At 47.6% G+C, this 19,615-nt stretch overlaps 1 protein-coding gene across 2 annotated transcripts in view; it reads left to right on the forward strand.

Annotated features, from left to right (window-relative positions):
- LOC146859654 (uncharacterized) overlaps positions 1-19,615 on the forward strand; it is a 481,453-nt gene that overhangs the window by 204,759 nt on the left and 257,079 nt on the right. For both annotated transcript variants that reach the window (XM_085646710.1, XM_085646711.1), the window contains exons 9-11: positions 4,856-4,954; positions 10,381-10,453; positions 16,128-16,251. In XM_085646710.1, the coding sequence (XP_085502836.1) occupies positions 4,856-4,954; positions 10,381-10,453; positions 16,128-16,251 (296 nt within the window). The remainder of the gene's footprint in view (positions 1-4,855; positions 4,955-10,380; positions 10,454-16,127; positions 16,252-19,615) is intronic.

The raw sequence follows: 19,615 nt of genomic DNA on the forward strand, positions 1-19,615 counted from the left end.
TTTCTGTATCAAATTAAGTCCCGGTAATTAAATTATTTACCACAGTGTGGCACGCTACTAGTGCTGAATCGAGCGTTATATACACTGTGAGGCACACTACCATTGCATAACAGTGCATTAACTACAGAGTGTGGCACGCTACTAGTGCAGAACAGTGCATTATGTACACTGTGAGGCACACTACCGTTGCACAACAGTGCATTAACTACAGAGTGTGGCAAGCTACTAGTGCAGAACAGTGCATTATATAAACTGTGAGGCACACTACCGTTGCTCAACAGTGCATTAACTACAGAGTGTGGCACGCTACTAGTGCAGAACAGTGCATTATATACACTGTGAGGCACACTATCATTGCACAACAGTGCATTCACTACAGAGTGTGGCACGCTACTAGTGCAGAACAGTGCATTATATACACTGTGAGGCACACTACCATTGCACAACAGTGCATTAACTACAGAGTGTGGCACGCTACTAGTGCAGAACAGTGCGTTATATATACTGTGACCCACACTACCATTGCACAACAGTGCATTAACTACAGAGTGTGGCACGCTACTAGTGCAGAATCGTGCATTATATACACTGTGAGGCACACTACCATTGCACAACAGTGCATTAACTACAGAGTGTGGCACGCTACTACTGCAGAAAAGTGCATTATATACACTGTGAGGCACACTACCATTGCTCAACAGTGCATTACCTACAGAGTTTGTCACGTACTAGTGCAGAACAGTGCATTATATACACTGTGAGGCACACTACCATTGCACAACAGTGCATTAACTACAGGTTGTGGCACGCTACTAGTGCAGAAAAGTGCAATATATACACTGTGAGGCACACTACCATTGCACAACAGTGCATTAACTACAGAATGTGGCACGCTACTAGTGCAGAACAGTGCATTATATACACTGTGAGGCACACTACCATTGCACAACAGTGCATTAACTACAGAGTGGGGCACGCTACTAGTGCAGAACAGTGCATTATATACACTGTGAGGCACACTACCATTGCACAACAGTGCATTAACTACAGAGTGTGGCATGCTACTAGTGCAGAACAGTGCATTATATACACTGTGAGGCACACTACCATTGCACAACAGTGCATTAACTACAGAGTGTGGCACGCTACTAGTGCAGAAGAGTGCATTATATACACTGTGAGGCACACTACCATTGCTCAACAGTGCATTAACTACAGAGTGTGGCACATACTAGTGCAGAACAGTGCATTATATACACTGTGAGTCACACTACCATTGCACAACAGTGCATTAACTACAGTGTGGCACGCTACTAGTGCAGAACAGTGCATTATATACACTGTGAGGCACACTACCATTGCACAACAGTGCATTAACTGCAGAGTGTGGCATGCTACTAGTGCAGAACAGTGCATTATATACACTGTGAGGCACACTACCATTGCACAACAGTGAATTAACTACAGAGTGTGGCACGCTACTAGTGCAGAACAGTGCATTATATACACTGTGAGGCACACTACCATTGCATAACAGTGCATTAACTACAGAGTGTGGCATGCTACTAGTGCAGAACAGTGCATTATATACACTGTGAGGCACACTACCATTGCACAACAGTGCATTAACTACAGAGTGTGGCACGCTACTAATGCAGAACAGTGCATTATATACACTGTGAGGCACACTACCATTGCTCAACAGTGCATTAACTACAGAGTGTGACACGCTACTAGTGCAGAACAGTGCATTATATACGCTGTGAGGCACACTACCATTGCGCAACAGTGCATTAACTACAGAGTGTGGCACGCTACTAGTGCAGAATCGTGCATTATATACGCTGTGAGGCACACTACCATTGCACAAAAGTGCATTGACGACAGAGTGTGGCACGCTACTAGTGCACAACAGTGCATTATATACACTGCGAGGCACACTACCATTGCACAACAGTGCATTAACTACAGAGTGTGGCACGCTACTAGTGCAGAACAGTGCATTATATACACTGTGAGGCACACTACCGTTGCACAACAGTGCATTAACTTCAGAGTGTGGCACGCTACTAGTGCCCTACAGTGCATTATATACACTGTGTGGCACACTACCATTGCACAACAGTGCATTAACTACAGAGTGTGGCACGCTACTAGTGCAGAACAGTGCATCATATACGCTGTGAGGCACACTACCATTGCGCAATAGTGCATTAACTACAGAGTGTGGCACGCTACTAGTGCAGAATCATGCATTATATACACTGTGAGGCACACTACCATTGCACAACAGTGCATTAACTACAGAGTGTCGCATGCTGCTGGCGCAAAACGGTGCATTGAACATGCCACATGGCACGCTAGTGTTGCAGAATAATGCATTAAATAAAGAGCATGGCACACTAATCTTGCAGAACAATGCATTAATATGCAGAGTGTGGCACACTAATCTTGCAGAACAATGCATTAATATACAGAGTGTGGCATACTAATGTTGCAGAACAGTGCATTATATATGCTGGGAGGGATACTAGCGTTGCAGAACGGTGCATTAATATACAGAGTGTTGCACACTAATGTTGTACAATAGTGCATTAAAGACAGAGCATGTCACACTAGCATTGCACAATAGTGTATTATATACACTGCGTGGCACACAAGTGTTGCACAATAGTAGGTTAAATACAGAGTGTGGCGCACTAATGCACAATGGTGCATTAACAGTGCATTAACTGCAGAGTGAGGTCCTACTGTTGCACAACAGTAATTTAAATTCAAAGGAATGCACTGGTTTTGACAGTAGTGAATTAAATGCAAAGCAGGGCACACTAGTGTGTACAACTGTACATTAAGTGTGCAGCCTGGCACAGGAGCGTTTCACAACAGCGCATTAAATTCAGAGCGCTGCACACAAGTAGGACAACAAAAGTCTGGTCTGTCCATGATTACTGGCCAGACAGCAAAAACGGAGGTTTAATGTGGATGGTGACTTGCTGATGTTTGTAGGTTTCATTGCAACACAGCTAAAGTCCAAATTAAATTTGAGGTCAGACACTACTGGCCAAGGGGTGGAGCCTAGCGCTGCTAACAAACACAGGTGGCACACCATTTCAAGCCGAAGTTCTCTGTATACGACGAAACATCTAAAAAGAAATGCCACTGGGAAGAAACCATTATGATGATAGGTAGTTATGAATAGTTTTATTTTAGATTAGTATATAGAAAGTGAAAAGTAATACTGGGGGTATTCTGAAAATCCAGCATGGGTCTGCCACTTCTGGAACTTCGCAGAGGACCACTAAATAACAAAGACCACATCAGGTATTAGCTTGGGGGTGGGGTGTTCAGCGGCAGAACCATAGAAACTGGGTGGCGCATCGGAAGACTGGCAAAACAGAAACCCAATCTCTGTTATACGAAACATGGCTGCAAAGAGTGACAATAGTTGCGCTATGGAAGCTGTCTCTGATACTGTACTTGAACAAGCTGCCAAGGTTTTCCGAACCTGCGAGGAGTTCCTGCAGCAACAAGCCTTGGGCATTACTACTTTCTTGGTTGAAATATTTTGAAGGCCTCTTACGGATTGTCCAGATCGTAATATTTAGGGTTAGGAAGTGAGGTTTTGGCTTCCTTATATGAAACACGACAAAATTGGCAGTTGGTATGTGCCAAGATTTTGGCAATTAGTGGAAAGCGAAGAGAGGCGAAGAAAGAAAGAAAAGATGAACACGTGCCTAAAGGGGAGGAGATGGAAAGAGCGGCTGACAACAATAACAAGCAGGGAGGGGGTTAGGGCACGGAACAGGTGCCCTGTGAAAACAGCATCTGACATTTGATCTCAGTCTTTGAATGCTCAGCAATTGACGATATAAGAACATGATTTACAGCCCTGTTTAAAACAGCGCTCGGAGCAAGTGAAAAACACGAGCACCCCTGACAATTTTTGGTTCCTAATATGGGCATTACGTGGGAGATGTGGATGGATAGAAGTAATTGGTCGCTGCTCTGGGGAGGGCTTAACACTGGAAGAAGTATAACGCATGCGCTATGGACAAATGGGGAGAAAGAATAGGAGAGCGACGATGCAGCTAGCAAATGGGAAGCCCATGGGCGGGCTGAAGCCCACAAAGTATATACAACATGTCTCCTCGAGACAGTGCATGTGCTGTTTAGAGCTGAGACCTAAAAACTTCACGAGGACCCTAAATAGACTGAGCATCTGTTAAAAAATGCCCTCAATGGAAAGAGAAGACACTGCAATTCCAGCGTATGGGGCCTTCTAGTGGCATAGCTGTGTTGGCCACCTCATCATTAACCAGCAGGGTAGGCTTGTTGGGGGCCCTGGAAAAGTGCAGGGCCTGTGTATCTGCTGCTCCCCTTTCTGACGGACCAGATTCTACCGCTCAGCAAATATATTTAACACGTTCTTGCGATGTTTGTAACCCCCAAGGCTAAGGCCTCCCCCTCAGATTACTGTGTTTCTGTCTTTGGCTTCCAGCTCTTCAAGCCTTCATTTTGCCCCTTTGCTTGTATCTATATTATAGCCCGGGGCTAGATTCTGTCCCTCTCATGCCCAGAGGAGTCTAAATGTAACCTCCCCACATCAAGGGAAGTGTGTTACCCCCTCATCAGTCTCCAACCTATAGCAGTCCCGTTCTAGCCTCATTGCCAGGAAGCCTCTTCCGCCCCTAGTCCTGTATTCATTTACGCAGTCTCAGGTAGCGCAGACATTAGCCAATGGTGTTAAAGTGTTTTATGATAGAAACAAGTCGTAGCATGTGAGTTATAAGTTACATAAGTTACGAATATTGTCAACCAGGGTACCTCTGCTCAAGCCTTTCCCTTCGTTTCCCAGGTCATGCAGTACAAGGACTTCATCGGTGACCTCCCCAGGAAGATCTCACTTCAAATCCTGGGCCTCCTCTCACCCTGGGACCTGCTCAGAGCCAGCCAGGTATGACGTCATTGAGATGGAGGAGCGAGTGGTCAGTTGGCGTGGAGGGGGCGAGAGGTCAGGTGATGGGGAGCGGGCGAGAGGTCACGTGACGGGGAGGGGGTGAGTTGTCCCGTGATGGGGAGGGGGCGATAGGTCAGGTGACTGGGAGGGATGAGAGGGCAGGTGATGTGGAGGGGGCGAGAGGTCTGGTAATGGGGAGGGGCAAGAGGTCACGTGACGGGGAGGGGGTGGGTGGTCAGGTGACGTGGAGGGGGTGAGAGGTCTGGTGATGGGGAGGGACGAGAGGTCACGTGACGGGGAGGGGGGAGTGGTCAGGTGGCGGGGATGGGGCGAGTGGCCAGGTGACGGGGAGGGGTTGAGAGGTCAGGTGACAGGGAGGGATCGAGAGGTCAGGTGACGTGGAGGGGGTGAGAGGTCTGGTGATGGGGAGGGGCGAGAGGTCACGTGATGGGAGGGGGTGAGTGGTCCGGTGACGGGGAGGGGGTGAAAGGTCAGGTGACTGGGAGGGATGAGAGGACAGGTGGTGTGGAGGGGGCGAGAGGTCTGGTGATGGGGAGGGGCAAGAGGTCACGTGACGGGGAGGGGGTGAGTGGTCAGGTGATGGGGACGGGGTGAGAGGTCAGGTGACCGGTAGGGGGCGAGAGGTCAGGTGACAGGGAGGGGGCAAGAAGTCAGGTGACAGGGAGGGGGCGTGAGGTCAGGTGATGGGGAGGGGTCGAACGCTCAGGTGACAGGGAGGGGGCTAGAAGTCAGGTGACGGGGAGGGGTTGAGAGGTCAGGTGGTGGGCAGGGGGCGAGCGGTCCGGTGATAGGGCGGGGTTGAGAGGTCAGGTGACGGGGAGGGGTTGAGAGGTCAGGTGATGAGGAGGGTTCGAGAGGTTAGGTGACGGGGAGGGGGCGAGAGGTCCGGTGACGGGAAGGGGTCGAGAGGTCAGGTGACGGGGAGGGGGCGAGAGGTCAGGTGACGGGGAGGGGTCAAGTGACGGGAAGAGGGCGATAGGTCAGGGACTCTCTCAGGAGGCACACTGGAGGCAGCACATTCATGGTAATAGGGTGCATTTGCACTGTTTGCACCCCGGGCATCTTGTGTAATGTGGGCAACGAGTGGTTGATTTGCAAAAAATAAGTACTGTGGCTCTCATCAGGGGGCAGCTTGCACCAGTCCAATTCTTCTGTTTGAGCCACCTAAAACAGAACCAACTTGTAACCATGAAAGTGGGGAGAGGATGTGGCATAATGGCCAGAGCAGCCGATTTCGGAGCTGGGGAACCAGGTTCAAGTCTCAGTGTCAGCTTAACATCCTGTGGGCAAATCACTTAATCTCCCCATAAATTAATGTGTCCTTAACTGGTGCTCATGAAAAGCGCTTGTGTTGATGATTAAGTGTCGGTGCTGAGCACCGGAATCCACCAGCTCAAATTAAGCCCTGGGTCCAGCCCTCTTCTGTCTTCTTTCTGTTGAGGCAACTTTGTGTGCCACATGCAGAATCTGTTAAGAAAAAAACCACTATATACACAAAGGAGCTATAAGGGGATAAAGAACAGGTCGCCCCCCACTCACAGAATTATGACACTAAATAGACCTGATCTTTAGGTGAATGAATATTCGGAGATCCCTCCCTCAATCTATGGTTACCCAACTTTGTCTGACTGGACCGCAGCTACACTTATACCGTCTGTTCCAGGGAATCCTTAATCACCTATTATTCTTTAAAAAAAGGTTGTGTATGTGGGCTCTGTCTCCCAAAGTCTGTACCACCCTGTCGTGTGAATAACAAAACAATGATAGAAGAAGGAAAAATGGTGAAAAAGGTTGACAGTGCCTCACGGGAGTAACACCATGGGAGTTTGTAGATTGGTCCATACCTGCATCCTCAGGTTCTCATGATCAGCAACTGCCAACCCATAACAAAATTTGTAGTGAGATAAGAAAAGAAAAAAACAAAGTGCTAAGTGTGGTGTATCGTGATGCCAGCCCACAAAATATCTTATCCGGGTGCCCGGCAGTAGAAAAAAAACACACTATGCAGGAAGCCCTGTCGAATGTGTTTATTGCAAATAAATAGCAGGCAGCACAGCAAATAATCAACAAGCGTTTGCAATACAATAGGTCTCGCATTTGCAAGAGTTTAAGCTATAGGCATTGTAAATGACAATGCCTTTTATTTATCTGTTTTGATAGTTAACATATAATTAAAAGGCAGTGTCGTGTACAATGCCAATAGCTCAAACTCTTGTAAATGCGAGACCTATTTAATTTCAAATAAGCGGCCTCCATTGATCTGGGCTGCTTGGAAAGTGAAAGCCCGCGTGGCGCGCTGAATGTTGCAGGAAAGCAGGTCGTGCCGCAGTAGGAGAAACTCATTATAGAAAATAGAGCTTACAGACTAAAAAAGACATAACGTGTAATAACAGAAGTAAAAGGGCCAGTCCTCATGGGAGATTACAAATGAAGACAAAGCGGTACAAAGGAGGGACTAACAAGCCTATTAATGAATCAGAAGTCAGCATTTACAGAGGACAATGACAAATATGGTGAGAGCTTCAAGTCCATAATCAAATACAGCATGCCAAGCAGCGCATGCGCTGACCATGCTCGACCTAAAACCAATTGTCATTTTATCTGACCAGAGCTCATGCTAGAAAAGTGTCGGTGGGTGCCTAATGTTAAAATACATGACATTTAAGAGGGTTTAAATGCGTTATCTCTCATATCGAGTCTATGGAACCTACTCCTGTAACAAAAACGTTTTGCTTTTAGCGACAAATTATCTAATGAGCAGGTAACACGATCTTCTCCTGGAGGAAGCATAAGACGTCCTTGAGGAAAAGATCTAATTCATTAATACAATACCGAGTTCATTATTCTCCTGAAGTCCCGCTTCAGGTGCCATCACTGGAAACGATGTTACACATGAGGTTACGCTCGGTAGAAATGTGCAAATCTAGTACACTGAATAAAATGGCTTCTGGGTTTTTGAGGCCCAGCGAGCTTAGCAAGCATAACTGGGGTAACGAACATCACACAGCACTTAGAAACAGCTCCCGTATGTGATTATAAAAAAATATCAGTACACACTGTGATATGCTTGACTTTATTTGCATCATTGGCATTAAAATATACGTAATTCTAGTTATAAGCTGTGTGAAGACACAGTTATATATTCTTATGTAGTTTATCATTATAGTTTGACATATCAATTTAAATTCACTGAAAAACCCAATCGTTGATGTCAACACAGCATAGCAAGGCCGCGAGTTATGGTTACCTCAGTTATAACCTGCGCACCCGCAGTGTCATAAATGATGTAATTTTAGATGTCATCAGTGATGCCATCAAAACATTAGGAAAAAAACTCAGAAATTCACTGTAGAAGCTAAAGGTTAAAGTGACATTATAGGTGTATCTGGTCATATCTTACTCTACATTGAAGAAACCTCAGAAATTCATTAAAAAAAATCCAGGTTAAAGTGATGTTATAGTTAGGTGAAAATGTCAGTGATAATGTAACGTTTTAAATTTTAAAAAACACTGAAGTTCACTAGTTATAGTTGACTGAAGTAACTATGACCTGCGCCATCGTCATCGGCGTCTATACTATTCAAGATCGGGAGATTTTTAAGTTGACACCAGCCAATAACCAGCTTGATTAGGACCCAGTAGATGTCCTCTCCTTTGCCTTTTCAGAGATTGAAGACGCACTTTGAGTCGTAAACCGTCTCTTCTAATGTGGTCTGGTTTTGATATCCATCCATCTCAGCATTAGCTTTAACAGTTCTCGTTTCTGATACCCCCTCCTCTCCTCTAAGTTCCTCGTTCCATCTCTTCGCTCAGTGTTGTTGCTTCTGACTCTGAGTGCACCTGTCATGAGCTCCCTCCTTAGAACCCTTCTCTAAGTCCTGGAGTTTTGAGTAATGACTGCTCTATCTCGATTCTTCGCGCTGCATGCGATATCTTGTCGCCGCTGCTGGTGAAGTTGTTCCAAGTAACCAGCGGTAGGGCTCTGTCCGTGACACCGGTCACAGACATTGATTACAGCTTCAGTTGAAGATACTTCAGCTGCAACAGATGGAGAATCTTCTCTCTTCTTTTGATTTTAGGTCTGCTGGGGCCTTTGACACAGTGCCCAAGACCATGGCCAGTCTCGCACTCACCAGTTGAGTGGTCGATGGTTCATTTTTGTAGGAAGGAAACTATGTGTGAAATTAGCCACAATATTTTGCCAACCCTTTTTAATGCTTGCCATCACCTTCAGGCCTGTGTAACAGTTTCATTAAACACTTGGTGATGTTCACCAGAGCCAGGAGTCCACAGATCCCTTGCATGCATCCATTTGTGTGTGTAGACAGGAGCTGCGGAAGGACGTTTCCGCAGTCTCCGAGGACTGTAAAGAGTTTGTGATCAATGTATCGATTAGGGTTTGGGTGTGTAATGGATGCGGAGGTGGGTGTTATGTGTTTCCTCACTGGGTGGATATAAAGGGTTCAAGAGGTCTGCTGGCTCCATTGAGCACCTCAAGGTTTCTAGGGTGGCGGGTGGTGTTACAGAGTCAGGTGGGGGAAGCAGGGGGTGAGTTAGGGAGCTTGGTGAGGTGTTGGCAGGAAGTTCCACCCACAGGACCAGGCAGGCCTTCTTTCACGGGTATGATGTGATATTTGAGTTGAATAGAGGAGGATGAAAATGAGAAAAAGGTAGGGGTGCCGGTGCACAGAGATGGTACTAACAACTAAATGAAGCTATTGGGGTGGTGCACAGGAAAAGATAAGCAGACCTGGAACAGGGTTGCGGCGGACACCAGTGGGTATAGGGCTAATGACGAATTAGATGAGCTTTGGGGACTGAGAGAAGCATAGTTTGGAGAGGTGGAATGAGAACCAGTCAAGTGCGGAGATGGTGAAGTGTCTGGTGGCTTAGTGGACTAATGTGTCCACTGTAGGGGCCTGCGTTTGAGCACATAGTCACAGGGTCAAATCCTAGTGGGTCCACTCAGTCTTTCATCCTTCTGAGGTCGATACAATGAGTACAATTGAGTGGGTAACAATAAACATCTGTTATTCAGTGCCAAGATGTCCAAGGGTGAACGTACGCTTTACAAATACATGTTATGTTATATTATGTCATGCTAAGTTATGTGTTGAGAGAAGGGTGTTCAGTACATCCTAGCAATGGGTTCGAGTAGGATAAGGTTAGAGGACAGGCTCCTCTGGTTGCTAAGGTGATAACAAGGGATAAACAAGTGGGGTCACCTGAGCTATGGCTCTGTGACTGCAGTTTAAAAACACTGTGCAAGAGGCAAGAAGCAGGGAGTAGTTGGAGTAAGAGATCAGACAGGGCATTTCTTTCTGCCTGCTGACCCTTCACCTTTGTGAACTCCTCCGTGAGGTCATGGTGCAGTAGTTCATGGTCTGCTCCTCTCTGAATAGGTCAACAGAGCCTGGTACCAGCTGTGTTCCTGCGATGAGGTCTGGAGGCCGAAATGTGAAGACCCTGCCTTGGGTAAGAGCCTAGACCTGTTATTAATGTCCTACCCATCTCTGACCTCCAGTTTCTTTCTCTTATTTCTGAACTTCCTTTCCCTGCCCAAAATGTCCCTGACCTGTTCACGTCTTTGCCTCTGTGCATCACGTCCGTATCCCTGTACAACCCTACCGTGCCCTCTAATGTTCTTCCATGGTTCAGTCAGGAGCAGGTCCTCCTGCCTGCTCCCCCTGCGACTGTTGTCCTATACAGCTTGCCTGCAATCCGCTACCCTCTGCTGCCTTAGGTTTGTGCCTCCTCTGCTCGTCATCTGCCTTCACTCTGCTCATTTTTCTGCCCATTTCTGCCCTCTATTTTTGCCTCTCTCTGCTCGTTCTGCCCGTTATTTTGCCTCTTTCTGCTCATTTCTGATCTTCCTTTTTCTTCTTTCTGGTCATCTTCGCCCATTATTTCCCCTCTTTCTGCTAATTTCTGACCTTTATTCTGTCTCTCTTTCTCTTTCTGCGCCTGCCCCTGTAATGCATTTCCTTAAACCTCCCCTCGCTGATCCTCACCTTCCTTTCACAGCTGCTGTCTTGCCCATTCCTGTCCCTGTGTGTCTCCCCAGTGTGCTTTACAGACCCCTTTCATGAACCAGGTGTGTTGACCAAGTTCCATAAAGATTGCATGGGTTGAGAGTTCTCTGCTAGGACAAGTGAGATTACTCTGCCAATGTGGCTGAATCAGTCATATGAAGAGACATTTTGGGTGACGAAACGTCTGGCTGAAAATCTGGTGGATAACAGAATTTTTGCCACCAAATGTAGCAAGTAAAATATGCCCACAAAGTAGAGCCAGATGCCCACATACAGAGTGCCCTGCACATGCTGGGGGTTGTTTTCCTGCATGTCAGGGATACTCAGCACACTTCGTAAAAGTCACCATGAAACACCGTAACTCTCTCCAGGCAGTCATTCATGGAGGTAGCTCCACCACACACACTGACTTATCAGCCGCCACAGATTAAGTGTTTATCTGTCACGCCTTGCGGTGGGGACCCAGCAGCAGAGTGGGAGTAGTTTCCACTGGACAAATGCCATCCATCCTCCGGACCGTAGGTAGGGTGATCATGCCAACGGAGGTGCAGATGACCACTTCTATATGTCTACAGAAGACTTTGTTACCTTCAGCCCTTCTCTAAACAAGACCATACGTCCTCATGTGTCACTCACGCGGTACTTTTTAAATCACAAAAATACTGTCACCGCCCTGTTAAGTTACTTGGGTGCCCTGTTCCTGGCTGTGAGATTTTGTGACTGTAAATGTCAGTTCTGTCCAGACTCTTTCTACTTCAGATCTTCTCTTCTTTACCTTGTGGAAGTCCATTCACACCGGATTTGTCATCTCCAGTTCTTCTTAAGTGGGTGAAACTCTTTTCGCCTCCATGGATCAGTAGGAGGCCTGGCCGTAGATACCGACGTCCTATGCCTAGCAAAAAGAGTGACAGATGGACTGATCTCATATTCTATCACCTGACCTCTCTGCTTCGACCTCCTCCAGTGAACATCCATGCTGGTTTCTGGACGTCTTTTCATCGAGAATGCAGGACCATGGCTCAAATAAATGGACACAATTTCAGACTCCAATTGTATTTGTAAAACTGAGGTTGCATGAAAACTGATGATGCACTTGAATGGTGAAACACAAAACTAATTTCAAATGCATATTACGTCCACTCTGCTCCCACCCTGTAATCTGACATGGCTGTGACAAGCACCCATGCGAAAATCCCAAATGAGTTAGTTCCCTACTCCTCAACCACAACCTGTCCCCTTCTTTGACCGCACTCATTCTGAATGATTGTGTTTCATATTGCTTGAGGTCTCTGCCCTCTGTTTGCAGGGTATTCCTGCACCATTCCTAATTTATAAGACCCAAATATACTCCCTGCGAATTCTCTCAACAGTGAACCTTTGTCTTAGAACACCCACACTCCTAAGTGTTGGTCCATATTGTTCTCTCTGGACACAGTTCAAGGACCCCTGACTTGTTTAAGACCAGTCTCTCCGAAACACCACCACGATCCACTTCATACCCACTGTCAGATACTCTGACGGTACCGAAAAACCACCACGATCCACTTCATACCCACTGTCAGATACTCTGACGGTACCGAAACACCACCACGATCCACTTCATACCCACTGTCAGACACTCTGACGGTACCAAACACCACCACGATCCACTTCCTACCCACTGTCATACTCTGACGGTACGGAAACACCACCACGATCCACTTCATACCCACTGTCAGATACTCTGACGGTACCGAAACACCACCACGATCCACTTCCTACCCACTGTCAGATACTCTGACGGTACCAAACACCACCACGATCCGCTTCCTACCCACTGTCAGATACTCTGATGGTACCGAAAGACCACCACGATCCACTTCATACCCACTGTCAGATACTCTGACAGTACCGAAACACCACCACGATCCACATCATATCCACTGTCAGATACTCTGACGGTACCAAACACCACCACGATCCACGTCATACCCACTGTCAGATACTCTGATGGTCCGGAAACACCACCACGATCCACGTCATACCCACTGTCAGATACTCTGACGGTACCGAAACACCACCACAATCCACTTCATACCCACTTTCAGATACTCTGACGGTACCAAACACCACCACAATCCACTTCCTACCCACTGTCAGATACTCTGACGATACCAAACACCACCACGATCCACTTCCTAACCACTGTCAGATACTCTAACGGTCCCGAAACACCACCACGATCCACGTCATACCCACTGTCAGATACTCTGACGGTACCGAAACACCACCACGATCCACTTCATTTCCACTGTCAGATACTCTGACAGTACCGAAACACAACCACGATCCACGTTATACCCACTGTCAGATACTCTTGATGGTACCGAAACATCACCACGATCCACTTCCTACCCACTGTCAGATACTCTGACGGTACCAAACAGCACCACGATCCACTTCATACCCACTGTCAGATACTCTGATGTTACCGAAACACCACCACGATCCACTTCATACCCTCTGTCAGATACTCTGACGGTACCGAAACACCACCACAATCCACTTCATACCCTCTGTCAGATACTCTGACGGTACCGAAACACCACCACGATCCACATCATACCCACTGTCAGATACTCTGATGGTACCTAAACACCACCACGATCCACATCATACCCACTGTCAGATACTCTGATGGTACCGAAACACCACCACGATCTACTTCATACCCACTGTCAGATACTCTGATGGTACCGAAACACCACCACGATCCACTTCATTTCCACTGTCAGATACTCTGACAGTACCGAAACACAACCACGATCCACGTTATACCCACTTAAGACAAAATCCTAACTTCTGTGAATACCAAAAGTAGTAAGTTTAGGATTTTGTCTTAAGTTAGTTCTGTGAATCGGGCCCGTTCACTGTAGCTCTAGGCTACAGTGGTAGCACTTTTTTGAGCCCTCACAAAAAGTCTTGCCAGACCAGCGCAGGCGCTGGGTCAGGCGAGACCTAAAAAGTGAGCTTTAACACATGCACAGCCTTATCTACATCATAAAACCTCAATGAGCTGTGGGCTTGATCAGCGAAGTCGTTCACTGAACCTCTTTCTGGCCAAGAGAGGTGATGAATTAGCCTGAATTTCCTTTTGCTGTTTTGGGACCTCCAGATCCTGTAGCATTAAATTTATGAATGATCCACCGCTCTCCCTTGCTCCCAGTAGTGGCCGGAGTGGTGGTGTGGGGGCGGGAAAGTCGACAGACAACAGGATAGTTAAAATGAAATAAAAAAAATTAAAAAACCTCTTACCTTGTTCTCGCCACATTGCTGACTTGGCGATGCGGCAAGCGCAAGGTAAGTGTTTTTTTAATTTAATTTTACCCACACTGTCAACTTTCCCCGCCCCACCCGCCCCACCCGCCCCACTGCTTTTACCTTTGCCGGCCGCCACTGAGTCCTCCACACACTTTCTCAGTTCATCCCTCACTGTCCTCTCATGATCCTCTGCTCTCAGTAAGTTCAGCGCCCATCTGCACTTCTTGTTACCATAATGAAGGAAGAAACCTTTATTAAAATCCTAATGAGTCCTCACCTGGTCAGTCTTGTGCTTACCATGCTTACATTTGGACTTATCCACAAAGGTACTTGTGGCCGTAAACATAAGTTTATGGACCAAAATACCTCATTTACGTCTGCCATAAATTCACCTGGGGATTTCTGGCAGGCATTAATGCATTTACTACTGCAGATGTCTTCACCATGAGAGCAAAGACGTCTGCAGTGGTAAATCCCTCTGAATGGGTGGGAAGTGGGTCTTCGGATGTGTACATTGCCTTGTTAGTTTGGGAATGTTTGTGGCCACTCCCAAACTTTGGTCTGACCCGTTCGTACCTTGGACATAGTTGGGGATTTGCAGCAGCTAGCGGTTAGAGTAACTCCCATTCCATGATGGGCTGTGGAATGGATTCCTCACTGATTTGCTGGGTTTGTTGAGGAAGAGAAGAGTTTTTCCAGCACTAGGTAGAATCCCCCACTGCGAGAATAGACGTCTCCTTTTGTTGGCATGATGCCCCTCCTTGTGTGGTGCCCATAAAAGTCTGTGGAACCCCTTCATGTGACGTGAGCTCACACTCTGTTGCTTCTCATCAGCACACTTAGGAGTCTGACCAGTCTCAGTGCTTGATTGGCAGCAATCCTTTCTTCCTCTCTTGGCCCTTCCTAGGCACACCCATGGATCACTTACCCCAGGGACCAGTTCTCGTCTCGGCTGGGGGCAGAAGGAGGACCCACGTTGATGCCGGTGCCACCTTTGAGGCCGCCACTCTCACCAGTGCTGTCACTCACAGTATCTCAGAGCTTTCTAGCGCCTTGAGCAGGCGGGGCTTCCAAAGGGTGGCCCATGAGTGCGCTCCAGAAGCCACTGCACAATGGATGCTCTTTCTACTGCATGCCATGGATGATGTCATTGAGCGGAATGTTGGCAGAGTAGCAGAGGCGCAACTAGAGGCACATTTCGGGGGGGGGGGGCTACTAAGCATTTCATGGGTGGGGGGCTAATTCTTCCTGCAAAAGGCAGAATGGAGATGCAGGGTCTCTAAGAAGGGGTGAAAAACAACAAAGCCTCGTTAACATGTAATGGTCTTTTAAAGAGCTGTGAAGCAGCCCTCGGATTCGGCTGCAATGAGACGGACGCCAGACCAGCCGGCCCACAGCAGCTCAAAAACTGTCTGTGGCCGGGAAGCTTCTCAGCCCGGGCTGACAAACACAACAGGGGCTGACGCCCTTGGAGCCCTAAGGGCGTTGCGTGCCTGCGGAGTGGCACGCATGTTAGTGCTAACATACACAGACGACCCTTCAATGCAGCGTGAGGCTGTTCCTTCTCTGTTCATGGTTGCCGTTCACAACACGCGCCTGTCATGGCACTTAGCTGACCTATAGAAGCCAATCCCACAGCCGACTATGATTGATGTCACTGGCGATGCACACTATCGCTGTCCGTTGGTCCATAGGATATTGCTTCTCCGGGGACAGGAGTTTCTTTACAACCCCGGAGAAGCCCAACACTTCCTACTACACCATGGTCCATCCACAGCTAACACTCTCTCTCCTCTGTTTTGTCTCGCTTTCCTCAGGTGTGACTGTGACGAGCTTACCACTCCTGGACGGCAAGAATGTGTTCAAGAGGCGCTACTGTACCCAGCAGAACTGGCAGAGTGGTGTGTGCCGGTCAGAAGTGGTGCCAGGACACACAGCAGCGTAAGATGAGAAATATTACCCCGGCCTGGAACCAGGGCCTGGCCCCCCTGGAAGCATCAAGGGGGTCTGGGCCATCTCTCTCCTGCTCTGGGTTCGTTAGGCAGCGTTGCCAGGTGTAGCACATCACTCAGGGTGGGGCATGCCAGCTAGATTCCCCTTGAACAGGTTACCATGGAGGGGCCTTTCATTGGTCCTCTCACTTACTTACCCCAACCTTCACTCATGAGGTAAAATGTCCCATCCTGACTATCTTTATTGCATTTCATAAAAATCATGGGCCTCATTTATGAAAAGTGACGCATCACTGCGTGAAAACAGTGATGCGTCATTTTTCACTGCGCCCTCCCTGCGACTCCAATGATGCGTCATATTTACAGTATGACGCATCATGTCGCAAGGAGTCACAGATACGTCAGTATTTCTGACGTATCTGTAGGCGCAAAAGTGACGCATTGCTGGAGTCTGTCACGAAAGTGACGCAACTCCAGCAATGTGTCCTTTCACATGGGGCAAGGCCCATGTGAAAGGGCCTGCGTCAGTCTTACGCCTGCTGTGAGGCAGGCGCAAGATATTGACGCATTTGCACCCTAGAAGTGGTGCAGTGAAATCTCGGAGATTTCACTGCGTTACTTCTACGATGCTTACTTACGTGGGAACGCCCACCCTGCATACATTATACCTGACGCAGGTATAATGTAGCGCAGGGGTTTACAAAGTAACGCATCTACCTAGATGCGTCACTTTGTAAATATGGTGCAACAAGGTCCAGTTTTTACGCCGCTGATGCGTCACAAAAAGTGACGCACTGGCGGCGCAAATGTGACGCAAGGACTCATAAATGAGCCCCCATGTATTTAAACTCCCTTGTGGGTACAACCACCTTTTACTCAAACATACGTTTTAGCCTCGCTCTTTGAGACAGGGATCTATGGAGCTGCTACAGGGCCCAAACTGGGGCTGACACCAGCTCTCCTGGAGCGAGGGGTCTTCTGGGGAGTGGCTCGTGATTGGGTGGATTGTCAAGTCTGTTGTCATACAGAGAAGAACTCTTACCAGAGCTCAATGTATGTAAGACAAAGGCTCATTCTATTCTCCTAAATATTGTTTCTTCTCCTCGGGGCCCGAGGTCTCCTCCTGTGAACCAAATGTAATTTTTAATTATTCTGAAGTGAATGAGTGTGATGACATCACGTTCACCTTCTTTTCATATTCTTCCGCAGTTCCTTCAAATATAATATTCAAGCCTACATGTGTATATCTGTAGTACTTAACCAGTGAAGTTGATTATTACATGTTTAATCATTATTATGAAATCAGAGTGTCAGGACGGTTGCTAATTATGTGTTTCATTTTGTTGTCTTTTCAAAAGAACACTACATACTACAGTGGAAATATTTCAAAGGGTCTTACACCCCTTGCTGATGATTGTTTAGCCTGAAATTCTTCAACAACCATCCGCTTCAGTGCAATGGCGGCCGCGCAGCATCACTGCAAGAGCCTAGGAGCTGATGCTAGGCTGATGATAGACGCCATCACTCTGAGAGCCTAGGGGCTGATACTTCACTGGTGATAGACGCCATCTCTGAGAGCCTAGGGGCTGATACTAGACTGATGATAGACGCCATCTCTGAGAGCCTAGGGGCTGATACTAGACTGATGATAGACTCCATCACTGAGAGCCTAGGGGCTGATGCTAGACTGATGATAGACGCCATCACTGAGTTCCTGGGGCTGATACTAGACTGATGATAGACGCCATCACTGAGAGCCTAGGGGCTGATACCAGACTGATGGTAGACGCCATCACTGAGAGCCTAGGAGCTGATACTAGACTGATGATAGACACCATTACTGAGAACCTAGGGTCTGATACTAGACTGATGATAGACGCCAGCTCTGAGAGCCTAGGGGCGGATGCTAGACTGATGATAGACGCCATCACTGAGAGCCTAGGAGTTGATACTAGTCTGATGATAGACACGATCACTGAGTTCCTGGGGCTGATACTAGACTGATGATAGACGCCATCACTGAGAGCCTGGGGCTGATACTAGACTGATGGTAGACGCCATCACTCTGAGAGCCTAGGGGCTGATACTAGACTTGTGATAGATGCCATCACTATGAGAGCTTAGGGGCTGATACTTCACTGGTGATAGACGCCATCACTGAGAGCATGGGGCTGATACTAGACTGATGATAGACGCCATCACTCTGAGAGCCTAGGGGCTGATACTAGACTGGTGATAGACGCCATCACTGAGAGCCTAGGAGTTGATACTAGTCTGATGATAGACACGATCACTGAGTTCCTGGGGCTGATACTAGACTGATGGTAGACGCCATCACTCTGAGAGCCTAGGGGCTGATACTAGACTCGTGATAGATGCCATCACTATGAGAGCTTAGGGGCTGATACTTCACTGGTGATAGACGCCATCACTGAGAGCATGGGGCTGATACTAGACTGATGATAGACGCCATCACTCTGAGAGCCTAGGGGCTGATACTAGACTGGTGATAGACACCATCTCTGAGAGCCTAGGGGCTGATAGTAGACTGATGATAGACACCACCACTATGAGAACCTAGGGGCTGATACTAGACTGATGATAGACACCATCACTCTGAGAGCCTAGGGGCTGATGCTAGACACTTGATTGATGCCATCACTCGGAGAGCCTAGGGGCTGATACTAGACTGGTGATAGACGCCAACACTGAGAGCCTAGGGGTTGATACTACACTGAAGATAGACACCATCTCTGAGAGCCAAGGGGCTGATACTAGACTGATGATAGACACCACCACTATGAGAACCTAGGGGCTGATACTAGACTGATGATAGACACCATCACTCTGAGAGCCTAGGGGCTGATGCTAGACACTTGATTGATGCCATCACTCGGAGAGCCTAGGGGCTGATGCTAGGCTGATGATAGACACCATCACTGAGAGACTAAGGGCTGATACTACACTGAAGATAGACACCATCACTGAGAGCCTAAGGGCTGATACTACAGTAAAGATAGACACCATCACTGATACTAGACTGTTGCTAGACGCCATCACTATGAGACCCTAGGGGCTGATACTAGACTCATGATAGACGCCATCACTATGAGAGCCTAGGGGCTGATACTAGACTGATGATAGACACCATCACTATGAGAGCCTAGGGGCTGATACTAGACTGATGATAGACGCCATCACTGAGAGCCTAGGGGCTGATACTAGACTGATGATAGACGCCATCTCTGAGAGCCTAGGGGCTGATACTAGACTGATGATAGACGCCATCACTGTGAACCAAATGTAATTTTTAATTATTCTGAAGTGAATGAGTGTGATGACATCACGTTCAC

The sequence above is a fragment of the Triturus cristatus genome, chromosome 3_1, assembly GCF_964204655.1.
Source record: "Triturus cristatus chromosome 3_1, aTriCri1.1, whole genome shotgun sequence".
NCBI lineage: Eukaryota > Metazoa > Chordata > Amphibia > Caudata > Salamandridae > Triturus > Triturus cristatus.